Below are 13,082 nucleotides of genomic sequence, written 5' to 3' on the forward strand. Positions count from 1 at the left end.
AACTTATGAATATATTTGAAATTCCCCTCCCGAAAACCCTAGCTCCACCCTCGCCCTGCTGCCTTTTGCTAATTTTAATAAAACCATCCCTGATTTATAAGCAGTTATATCGTGTAAATCAGTTTATTGAAATTTTTTGAGAAACCATTTTGCTCATGCCAATGTTGTGGCCTATCAAATAGGCTTGTTCGCATGCACAGTCAGATTGGGGTTGGATTAGAGCAAGGATCTGATTGGTTGTTGTCTAAGTGAAAACAACCAATGGTTCAAACATCCAAATACATAAATTTGAGGTTGTAGGCGACGTGGAAAATGATCGAGCTTAAGCTTTTCCGAAATACTTTTGAAATGATTCACCAACTCTAAATTTGTCTTTTTTTCCTGCCATTTTTGTATACATTGCAAACCTTACAATTAAAATGAGAAGTGCTCTGATATAACACTGTAAGGCGACAATGGCTTGTGTTGCATCAGAGGGTGAATGGGTAGTGGGTTGCGTAAGCTTTTCTTCTCAGTTTCCGAACCCATGGACAACCAAAGGGTCCCATTTGATACCTAATATCGACATAAATTTTAGACTGACTAATCGTAACGGCGCCTTCGGCTCGAGTAGATTAAAACAACACTGTCAAAGCCGTAAAAATTCCGAAGAAGTATTTTGGCAAACTTTTGCGAACGCTTGACTCAACTTTTGATAAACAGTGTATCTGGCGCTCAAAAGATCAGTCAAGTAGACATTAGAAAAAAATCCTCTACTCGCGAAAACAGTACGATAAAAATTGTAAATGTTGTAAGGGTTGCCGCAAAATTCGGCCAACGGCAGCTTCCCTCCCAAAACTAAATCGACAGGTTTTGTCCTGCTGCAGATTTCATCCCTATTTGAAATTTTTCTACTCTTTTGTGGAAACCGATAACCACTAAGCATTTCATCAACAAGTCGTGTTTTGAGAATGGCAAGCTCGAAACCCAGTCAATTTTTAATCCCAGGCATTAAATTTTCGAAGTATTCGTGTAAAAAATGGTACGTTATTAACGAAATGGGACAAAATCTGCTATATGTGAGAAAAAATATTTATGTATTTTTTTCCCTGATAAATTGAATCAATAATTTGAACAAGACTGCTCGTATCAGGACAAGGCTCTGAATTTTTTGATTGCCTTTTGAGGTCTATAGAGCAGTAATAACTAGAAAAAATTAAAGGTAATAAGAATAAAATGAGTTTCTTTGTATTTGATTTCAGATTTTTTTTAAAGTGAATTACAAAGTACAAAGTGATAAAATTTGCTCCTAGTAACAAATCAATTATGGCAAAAAAATTTCCATCGACCAGTTTGGAACGATTTCTAAGACTGATTATATCTCCGCTTACGCATTAATAGCGCGAAATACATCGCGAGTTAATTGTCCTAAATTGACCAAAATGGCAATCTTTAAGCCCCCAAAAATTTATGACAAACAAACACAAGTAAAATATTTTTTCAAAATCAAACGCAAAACATCGATACTTTTCGAATATATTTTAAGAGTTCTGTCAGAAATAGCTAGTTAAAAATCGAATTTTGTCTTTTATCACAAGTACATTCCGTTACTTTTGGCACGAAATTTCAAAATTTAAAAGTCAAAATTTTTTCGGTGATGTTTCTTATTAAAAATTTTAGTGGTAATTTTAGCTGGACTGTAGGTTCTAAAAAATAAATCTACAGTCTGAAAACGGCTAAAAAGCTAAAGGAAAGTGATTTTCTCCTAGGTCTAATATTTTTCTAGCAAGTAAAAATTTCGCATACAAATTTTGGCTGAAACGAATTTAAGATTTTTCTAGCCTCTTGTAATGTTAGGGCTTCGGAGATTTTACCACAAACCTAAAAATACGAGGAGAGGCGGTTACTGTGCAAAAACACAGAGTGTTTGATCATAATTTTAACAAACTACAAAAAAAGTTTGTTTAGTTTAACTTCATTTTTGTTTGTGAGTGGCGTAATGAAAAAAATTTAAACGAAAGAATATACCAAAAAAGCACATTGCAAAACAGTTTCATTCAAATAATGACCCATAAAAATTGAGAAAATTCAAAAAAAAAATTGACATTTTATTATCAAGATTGCGCTAAAAAAACTTAACAACTATTTTTTGATAAAATTTTTGAGGGCTTGAATAAAAAAAACATGGCTTCTATTTTTAAAAAAATTTGCAACAAATCTTCTATAATAAGCCCAAAAATGTCCTAAAATGAAGAAAAAAACTAAAAAGAGTTTTTCTCGACACTGGGACAAATTTTTGGTTTTTTAGTGTTGTTCGAATCTCGAAAAAAAGGCTTTAATATGATCCTTCAATCCCGTCCAATGGTTATTAGTGGTACTAACTTTTTTCACGGAACGAACGTTGGGTGAAATCAATTTAGTTGAGTAGCTTGTTTGTTTTGAGTGATACCAGAATTTGAAACCCTCCCAATTACAAAAATATGGCAATTTTCTAAAAATAATTCTTATCAATAAATCGGAGACTTGATTTGAAAACATAGCCAGCATGTAAAAAAGCACATTTTTTGGTACTTAGTAATGATTGTGCAAAATTTATTGGGCGGATGTTTGAACTGTCGGTTGTTTTCACTGGAGAACAGTCTATGCTTTTTCTTCGTTTTCCCAAACATATCACCACTTCACTTACTAGTGGGCCTGGACTCCGCCACGGGAGGAGCTAAAGTTCCGGCTAAATATATGGCTCAAAGTCACTATACCGTTTTCTTCTATGCTCGCTTCTTTTAAAATAATGTGCAAACGCTAAAATTCTTTTTTAATACAAAATAAACTTTTTAGCTAAAATGAATATAGAAAATTTGAGTGCAGCTTTGGCCCAGAATATATAAGAAAAGGAACTAAAATTCGGGGACTTTAAAACCTTAAGCCAATTAAAACTTTGCAGAATTATAAAGGAGAAAGTGTGCGATGTGCACTGTTAATTTGTGCACAGCAATAAATAGTTTTGCACGGTTAGTCATTTAAGTCTTCATCCCACTACAACACACCCCATGCGTGATCAAACTACTAACTGGAAAGAAGCGTTTTGACTTCCACTTCATCCGAGGAAGGACCGAGTCCGGCCGCATTTTTAGCCGCGACCTTGACCCGATATGTCTGGCCGGCCATCAAATTGATGAGCACCGTCCTTGTTAGCCCAGATTTGGTCTCCTGGTTCTGTTTGTAAGTATTGCCCACTTGAGATGCCATCACTAGGTAGTTTTGGATCACTCCGTTCTGCTGGTCGACATCTGGAGGTTGCCACGTGATGAACACTTTCCTTCCAGTGAGAGCAAACGCGTTCACGTTCCTAGGCGCTCCGGTCGGCACTGAAAAGAACTAAAAGACTCAAACACCCAATATCATGATGGTTTTTTAAAATTAATAACAAATATTTGGACAATTTTGTTTCAACTTAGAACAAATTCCAACCACTTGCTTTCAAATGTCTAGACGATGTATGTGTTTGCGTTTTCTGTGGGCATCTTATTTTAAACTAGATCTGATTTCAAGGTCAGAGTACACATCTTGGAGATGCGTTCCAGCAGATTTGTTTAATTATGAATCAAAACATTCTTGTTTTGAATAAGTAACTCCAGTTACGAGAAAACTTGTCGACCACGGTCAACTTTAAGTCAAATTCCCTTTCCTTGACAATCTGAAGCTAGCACCTTCAGCAAAGCAAGGGCAATAGATTTGTTTTGAAATATCAGGAGAACTGTACAGCCACTGAAACAATATGATCAGCCTTACATCATAATTCTGCTCCTACTAAATGCGACGATGGTTTGTTTTTTTTTAATGACGAATTTCGCCTCTGACTAAAATTTTTAAAAAAATGTATCTCACAAGTAGCAGGAACGGCAATGATTTGGACCTCGCTCTCCAAACTGAACCCGTTTAGGTTTCTAGCCTGCACCCTAAAAGTGTACTGAAGACCCTTCCTCAGGTTTGGAAATTCAACTCTTCGTTTATCTCGAACATTCTCCAAATTGCGAATGTCGTGAACGTATTCGAACTCTTCCTTTGTCTCCAATATTCTGTACTTAATAATGAATGACGTCACTGGGTGTTTGGGCACTTCAGTGTAGTCCCACGTGATCACAACTCCGCCCATTTGGATCTCCACTTGTAAATCGAATGGCGTGTTGGGTTCTAAAAAGACGCTCAAACTGTTTATTAAGTGAAGTTCAACATTAGGTGAAACTTAATATGCAGTTTTAACTGAATGAAATAAGTTTTGAAACCTCGGAGTGCAATAATGTTGGGATAGAAATACATCAAAAGCATTACGGAACAAAATAAGCGCGGTTGCATTAGCACGTCTTTTTTAATTTTCGCCAAATCAATTTGTCGACCACTGTCGTAATCTTTAAGGTTAAATAATTGAAAAGTCCGGACTGAGTTCATAAACAAACTATCGTACGGTTTCTTTCAAAACAAAGCGAAGCTCTCTGCCTATTTTCAAATGAACAAAAAAAACGTGCCACCATTTGCTGCCTGGAAAATAATGAGAACAGGAGTTACCTTGGTTCATTAGTCGGTCTGTAAATTCAAAACTATTTAGCTCAAATTTTGGCCCGTAAGATTGATAAAGCGCACTATACTGACACCTTAAAATGCCAGAAAAAAAATAATTGAAAAATAAAAAAACTGAAACATTAAAATTGATTGCATTTATAGACATCGGAAGTAAAAGTTGATGCGACATCTCTGCACAATATTAATTCACGCAAGTTTTAGCTACAAAATACTTCTGATTAAAATCAATTCGTCAAAGATGTTCATCAAATGAATTCCATTTGATTTGCCGAGTCATGGAAAATCATTTTTTTAAGTAATCGCTGGGTTTCACGCACTGGGTTTCGCTTTTCTGAAAAATCAAAACTAACCGACAAACTATTTCACACCGAAAAAAAAAGAAACGAGAACGCTAATTCCACAAAAAAACGCTGTGTTTTCCTGGAAGTTCAGTTGTTCACGCTTAAGATATATAGTAAATGCCGAATTGATGCCAATATTCGTTCGGTTATCCTGAAACTGCTCATTTTGACGACGAAATACAATTTTTCAATCAATTTTTCAACCTAAAACTACCGGCTTTTGGTCAATAAAGAGTCTCAAGGGCACCTATACTGTCAACAATTTGTCATTCATTAAAAACGATTGGCAACCTGGGCTCATAGTGCGGATGTTGTATGTGTTGCTCTTTGGACTCTCGTTAGACACTAGGAGGATGCTGATCTGGAAGCTGTACGTGGTCTCCGGCTGCAGTCCAGTCAGCACACAAGAGGTCAAGTCATGGCCCATGCAGTCAAACAGATTGTTCACCATTTGGCCCTGTGGAAAATATTAAGGTGAGAAATGGTGTTATTAGGGCTTCTCTCACTTTTTAAAATCCCTTTATTAACCATATTTCTTAAGTGTTCTGAATGCAAAAGTTAGTTTACGGCTCGCTGTCTGATCGCGGATGTGAATCTAAGACTTTCTCAAACTGATGGATTAACGAAAAATTTTCGAAATTTTTTTAAGGTTGATCAAATTGATTTTTCGCAAAACTATCTTATTTTGATTTTTTTTCTAAAACATGTTTTAAAAACATGTCTTTATATCAGGCTGCTTTGAACAGAAATTTGCGTTTTTTGGCGCTCGCGCCCCCTCGAAATTAGTATATATAGGCGCCAAAAACAAACGTAAACAAGTTTTAGGGTATCTCAGCTTTAAATAGAAAATTAGCCTTAAATCTTCCACTGAACAGCTTACAAAACATTTGGGCCTTATAATTAATACCTTCTTATCCTAAAGTTTATCACTGAATATAAATTTGTATGATGAAAAAGTACAAGAACTCAAAACAAATTGATAACAAGGAAAACCGGTTACCGTGCAAGTGGCACAGAATATTCTGACCATGGTCTTAGAAAATACAACAAAATTTTTTCAAATTATTGTCGTTTTTCGGTGTGGTGCGATAAAAGGAGCTGAACAAAAAACTGGAGATAAAGTGTTTTGTCCAAAAATTATGCAGTTTCTTAAGTTTTTGAAAAACTCGAGTCCAAAAAGGCGCTAAAATTTTCACAGAAAACGAACGTTACTCAAGAAAAATTAAGTTATTACGTTTTAATTAAGCTATTGTAATCTCTTAAGCAATTAAAATAAGACTGCTCTCATGCTTTATTCGCTCGAAATAAGACGAAAAAGCAAAAAATTCTAACCGATTTTTCTCGACTTAGGGAAATCATTTTGAAGTTGTTAAAAGTGGTTCAAATCACGACTGGTAGGGCTTTAATATAAAAATTCAATCCAGTCTGATAAATATTTGTGGTATCTGATTTTGCGTGGAAAACAAGAAAAAACTAAAACACATCAGAATGCAAAGTTACTCCCCATTTTCAATGGTCAGAATAAAAACCTAACTACCTGCAAAACTTCTTACAAACACATGGATCAACTGGCAGAAAAATCAATCTAGCCTTAATAAAGTCAAAATATTTGTAGTTCAATCAAAAATTTAACAAGAAAAACAATTAAAACAGACAGTTGAAAAGGAGTCAGTAAGCGCCACTAAATGGAAAAAATACTGACTCAAGTTTCGATTTTTACAGAAAGCAAGACTGTTCTTATCAAGGCGAAGCCCTGAATATTCCAACTGCCGTGCAACTTTTTCGAATAAAGTTCTAGAAATTATCACGAATAAAAAGATAAAGCTGTCTAAAAGAAAGAAAAACTTTGGTTTTTTGTATTTGTTTTTTAAATTTCAACCCATACGCAATCCAAGTACAAAGTAAAATCCTAAGCGTTTACTAGCGTATAATTTACACCAAATAGTGTGCCTCGTTTCAAGTTAGAACGATTTCTGCGCAAATGAAGTAACCGCTACTCGTTAATATGACAAGTTATATCGCGCGTTAATAGTCCTGAATTTGCCAAACTGGTAATTTTGTGCTTTCTGAAAAAAATCACAGGCAAAACAACTTTTTATAATAGAGCTCAAGGCAAAGAAAACTTTTGGATGATAAAAAACTCTCGTTTCAGTTCTATAACAACTTATGATTGCTTTTTTTTGAGAAAATTATGCCAGTTATAGACAAAAGAATCGATGGGTAATATCTTTATTCCGCAAAAAAATCTGAAAATTGGACTTCATTGAAATGAGCTAAATTTTAAAGGAAACCAACCAAGTGATAAACTTCCCCCTAAATCAAATTATAGAGGAGACCGTTCACTTGGTTAAGAGTAAAATTTCTCAGCCAACCAGAATTAAGCATAGTATATATACACAGGCCTTACTGCTTGAATTTGCCATTTAATTTTAGGGGGAGGGAAGATTGTTTTTGGTCTATTGAGGAGGGAGATTGTTCACATGGGCCAAGGAAGCCAAAAACTCCTTAACTCTTAAAAACCATTGCTGATGTTACATTTGAAGATGTTTGTAAACTGAGATTAGATGTTTTCGATGAAATATTCGGTGCTATTTCAAAAAAACGCTTGATCAATTTGATTTCTAATCTTGTCAATGGAGATTTGGAAATTTTTATCTTGATTTTCAACGCATTGGGTAATGAAATATCAGCATGTCTTTGATTTTCTGGACACCTCAGAAATAGCTTATAGTATTTGTGGGGCATAGTAATACCGGTGATGAGTATGTGATCTGGAACCCGATCTTGAGGTTGTCTGCTATTCTGTTGTACTCATCCGGCACTGTCCAATGCAATCTCACACTGGTCGAATTCAACACCTCCACTGTTTCCAACTTTGGTGCACTGATTGTCTCTGGAAGAAACAAAAGCGATGAGAAGGACAAAAATATAGAAAAGATGAAACAAATATTGGAAGGATGAAACGAAGATAGAGAAGATACGAAATAGAAAAGGTCCATTATGTTTCAGGAAATCATTGATTCCAAGTAAAAATCTGAATCAAGTACACCATCCACGTCTCCCATCTATTACCAGGGGTTTGTTACGAATGTCCAATTTTCGCATACACTGACACGCTCGGAAGGATTATAGGGATGGATATTAGTCACTAAAGGTCATAGGATAAACTTTTGACTGGATTCGACAGAAAAACTATATAGATGCGATATCGCTAGTTACTTTCAATCTTGATTAACGTAAATGGCCTTTAAATTTTAGTCGAATGTTCTGGATATTGCAGCTGAAAACTACTTTTAATAATGTGACCTCAGTTTTTCTTTGATCATAGGAATGAAACTGTAAGGCCTTAAATCTCGTTTGTTTTAGAATATGTTTCTTTTTAGAATATGTTTCTTTTTAGAATATGTTTCTTTTTAAGGAAAACTAATGGTAAGGTACAATGTTTTGTGATGCCGAAAGCGGAAAAATTTCGTTTAACTTATTCATTGTCTAATTTTTTTTAAAGTTGTAGCTGCAGTCGCCACACCCAAAACTTTAACACAGATTTATCACTGAAGCGATCTTATAATTCCGTCAAGCGCGCAATACTAATAATACAAGAGTTGTGATCCAACAAATCTGAGAATGAACTAGCTCAGATAGATTTTTAAATGTTCGAAACACGAAAAGTGAGGGATTGTTGTTTATCTTAAATTTCGCTTTTTTTAAACGCAAATTAGCATTTCAAAAAATGGTTTTTGTTTACGGTGCGCGCGGGATTATTGTTTTACTTAAATTTTACTTTTTTTTTTCAAAAATGTCAGGGAAGATGATGTATTATCGTATAAAAACCTTTTCAGTAGTTGTTGAAGAAGCAAAAACTTTTACTCCGTAAAAACTAAAAATTGAGCCGTCAAATAACCTCCAGTAACAGCAGTTCAAAAACTCTAAAAATAATCTGCTTTTTTGTTTCAGGTTTCTCAGACAAATTGATGAGTTTTTTAATGGAAAACCTTTGTTTTCGTTTTTGATTGCCATCAAGGAATTAGCGCTAAACATTTCGCGAAATAACAAATTTCAGCGCTGAGATTGCCATGATTCAGAGCTGGAAAATCTGAAAATTTCAACGACGAGTTAGCAAACCTTTAGCGCTGAATTAGCAATGATTTCTTAGCGATGAAATAGCTATAAAATAGCAAGTTAGAGTACTTGAAACCCCTGCCCACATCCTCCGCTGACTGTAGCACTTCACCGTTCTTACCCCAATTCTCTCACCGTTTACCCTCACTCCACCGTTTACCCCCCTCCCCGCAGTAAAAAGGACGGGCGATGGGGTTGGGAGTTGATGCAAAAACCATGAGGGGTTAAATGGAAAGACCCTAGGGGCATGTGGATGTGAACTTTATGTGGGGGGATAATCCGTAAATACAAAATAATTCCGAACATTGAAAAAAATTAAAAGACAAAAACGATTAATCTGATGAAATAAAAGGTAATGATAACTGAAAATGTTCTGATCGGTAATTGGAAGAAAAATATAATGATATTTTTCTGCTGCTTTATATTATAATGAAATATGTTTAAGCCCGAGCGATTTATCTGTGAATTAGCGATGAATCGGCATTTTTTTCAGCGTTAAATCATAAATTGATTATCGCTTTTTTATCTATGTTCATCAATACAAATCGTTAAAAATAACTTGTAATCATGCACGAGAATTTTGTAAAAACTGTATCAACAATTTTTCATCGATGATTTTTACTGGAAACCCGGCTCTCTCAAAACTAATCAGATAGAAACCTTTTGTGCTACTTGCATGGAAACCGAAATTTTTGGTTAGTTGAAAAAAAATTGATGCTTTTTTAAATTGCGTTTCTCAAATGGGAAAAAGTTATACCTGAATTGATTTTCTTCTTAAAATAAGTTTTACTGATACAGCACATGCCAAGTCATAACGCTACCAGTAATGATGCACACTTTAACAAGGTCATTTCCGTAAGTTAATTAAGAAAACCTACCAAATTTTGATATTTTCTCAGCTCTGTTGGGCTCATTCACTTTTTCGAGGTTGAATTTGGTTTTTTTTTCTTCAATTTTTTGTTAAGAAAGCCAAAAAAATTCGTAACTCGAGTTGTGCAATAACTAAAAACGATTTAAAAAATTTATAAATATTTTGAACTTTTAACCCAAAATGGAAGGCAAACGTTTCTGGATTCAAAGTTTTATAACTTTTCACTGTAAAAGTTTTTGACAGCTTCAGTTCATAAACAAAAATTTCATTTTGTTTCTGTCATTCTTTTCAAAATGATAATTGCCGGTTACAAAAGCCATTATTAATGTTTGTCATACTGCTACTGCAATAGCAGTAATTGATTTATGTACTACCAACCTGCAGTGATATAGTTATTAACTTTGTGGTGTACACAAGGTCACAGTGTGTTGTGACCTTGAAACTTAGTTGAGAGTTCAGAGTTTTCAATTCTGACTTCTCTCAGTAACTAATCAAAAGACAGAAAATAGAAAACAAAGTTCAATGTATCAGAATACATTATTGAATTACAATTAGTTTTCACACGATACCGCATAGGATATCACAATGTTTTAGGCCTGTTTTTCTCTGTTTTCTTTGCCTCCTCTTCGCAAAAAGCTCGATTCTTTTAAACATGTTTTTTCAAAATTATTCTAGTAGGAAACTTCGGTACTACTTGCAGAGAAACCGACAAAAGTTGTCCGTTTTTCATGCAGTTTTACATCTCAATTTGTGTTTTTTAAATGAATTTGATTTAGTTTGATTATGAATTTTTTTTTTCAAAAAAAGACATCCAGTTTCTCTTCCAGTCTCTCTTTTGATTGCTGCTGATATACAATTTTCGAAATACTGTTTAAACGAGTTCTGTTTCTTTAAAGCATGCTGAAATAGAACACGGCGAGCAACGGAAGAGCCTTAAACAATCGTTTTATGCAAATTTACATAGTAACAATTTGTACGCAGCTTGAACTTCTACGAGGAATAGTAGGAAGCAGTCGAAGAGACAAAATTTGACATGCAGGTAGCGAATTGATGAAAACAATCACCTGATCACAATTTGCTGATACGGTTTTTTCCAATCCTATTTTTTCACTTCATGATTTCAAAATTTTTATCGTTGAAACCCATCAAGAACGTTTATGTTCATATGTTTCTTACGGGCTAAAACAAAACGGAAACTGAAATCATTATCAATTTTTGTGCGTTATTTTTTCAATGAGTTTTTCAAACTGAGTTTATGAAACTGTCTTTTAAATGCAAGAAAACTGACAACAGTCCAGCAAGACAAACGTAAGTGGATTTGAATTCGTAAATCAATAGACATGCTAAAATTATCATAAAGCCAACTAAAATTATGCAAAACCCTTAAACATGCAAATCGACAGACTGGTCTTAGATGAAGTGAAACATGCTTACGGATATCAATAGTGCACATGCGTTGATTAGCTGAAAAGGGGCCCCTCCCAATAGCATTGTTGGCACACACGAAGAAATCGTAACAGGTGCTTTCATCTAAATTTTTCACTAGAGCTGAAGTTTCTAGCACACTGATTTTCTGAAAATACACCATGTTCGAATCAGTCGGAACAATCGGTGCGTTGCCTATTGTCGTGATCCGGTAGAGCACAGTGTAATTCGTTATTTTGTCCTTCTGCGATGTGTAACTCCAGCTGAGAGAAATTGAGTTCAAGGTTACAATTTTTGCGCCCAATTCGACCGGCTTACTTCTTGGAACTGAAATAAGTGATGATCACTACAAAACATGCCATGCAAATATTAGAAGTCATGATGATTTTACACACATGCAAAACAAAAAAAATCCTGGTGAATATTTAAATTATTAAATTAACAATTATTTTCTAAAGATTGTACCCGCATAAAAAGTATGTTAACACAAAGATTCTCTGATTCGAAATGATTTTTTCAATTTATTTCATAAAATTTTTCTTATTTTTTTAAACATTATATGAGCATACAGATTCGCTGATGCAAAATATTCTTTTTTCAGACTTATTTTGGGGCCATTTTGAAGCCTTTGAAAACAATAACGTTTCCTCTGTCAATCTTTTGAGACATCAAAAAGGCCCAAATAAGGGTAACTTTGAGCCTTTGACACGCTGAGCTATTGAAACTTCCCCTCCTTATCATACACCATACCATATTTGCTTGCACTCTAGTTTCTTTGTTTAAGCCTTTTCAAAACTATCTCTGATGTTAAAAACATGCAGAACTTGAATCTCTGAAAATTTTTAGTTTATACACTTTCAATTTCCAATTTAACGGGGGTAAAACTAAATAAACAAGACTGCTCGCATCAGGGCGGAGTCCTGAATATTCCGACTGTCTTTTAAGGTCTATAGAGCAGTAATAACATGAAAAAATTAAATGTAATAAAATAAAATTAAAATACTTATTTAAAAAAAATTGAGATTTTTTGTAAAAGCATCTTCCCACACGTCATAAAAAGTACAAAGTGATAGACTTTGCTCCTATTAACGGATTAACGGAAACTTCTCGAACGGTTCTTAAATGATAAAGCATACTTCAAATAAAAAATAATTTTTTTGGCGAAAAGTAAGACAAATTGAAATAGTGTATAAAAAACGATACATGATAATCCAGCCTCGCTAAACTCCTGAAAAGGAACGCCTTAGCTTGATTACACCAAAAACGTCTTGTGAAAACTTGTCTTCTCTTTACCTGCGCGGTTCAAATCGAAGTTGGTTTTGCTTAAGTTGATGTCACTTCTGTTCATTTTGGTGTTGAAAAAGTATTGTTTGAATCAGCAAAAACTTGTAAATCTAAAAGCGAACTTCAACAAATGTTGAACTAAATTTACTGCTATGCCATGCCCAGCCCTATCTACGCAAATAAAGCACCAGAGCTGATATTATTGTTCCGGATGAAACAAAACAAATCGGAAAACTTAATTTTTTTTTATCTCATTGTGTCAAAGTGAAACAAAAATGACGAAAACAAAAGTAGCTCACAATTTCACCAGAAGTACTACTAGCTCTACGAGCTAAAGTTATCACTTTGTACTTTATATGGCGTTTATTCTTATTTTTTTAATCTACATTAAATTTTTTTCATGTTATTACTGCTCCATAGACCTTAAATTAAAAGGCAGTCGGAACATTTGATGCTTCGTCCTGATACGGGCAGTCTTGTGAAAA

General features: G+C 34.4%; 2 protein-coding genes across 12 annotated transcripts in view; both read right to left on the bottom strand.

The window, feature by feature from the left end:
* Positions 1-13,082, bottom strand: part of LOC134843793 (uncharacterized) — a 331,722-nt gene that overhangs the window by 235,855 nt on the left and 82,785 nt on the right. The window lies entirely within an intron of this gene.
* Positions 1-13,082, bottom strand: part of LOC134844143 (receptor-type tyrosine-protein phosphatase S-like) — a 114,981-nt gene that overhangs the window by 46,770 nt on the left and 55,129 nt on the right. For 10 of the 11 annotated variants that reach the window (XM_063860661.1, XM_063860669.1, XM_063860670.1 and 7 more), the window contains 5 exons: positions 11,323-11,640; positions 7,652-7,791; positions 5,190-5,355; positions 3,865-4,170; positions 3,048-3,344 (listed from right to left, as the gene is read on the bottom strand). In XM_063860661.1, the coding sequence (XP_063716731.1) occupies positions 3,048-3,344; positions 3,865-4,170; positions 5,190-5,355; positions 7,652-7,791; positions 11,323-11,640 (1,227 nt within the window). The remainder of the gene's footprint in view (positions 1-3,047; positions 3,345-3,864; positions 4,171-5,189; positions 5,356-7,651; positions 7,792-11,322; positions 11,641-13,082) is intronic. The other variant, XM_063860671.1, reaches the window with a different exon arrangement.

This window comes from Symsagittifera roscoffensis, chromosome 4 (genome assembly GCF_963678635.1).
Source record: "Symsagittifera roscoffensis chromosome 4, txSymRosc1.1, whole genome shotgun sequence".
NCBI lineage: Eukaryota > Metazoa > Xenacoelomorpha > Acoela > Convolutidae > Symsagittifera > Symsagittifera roscoffensis.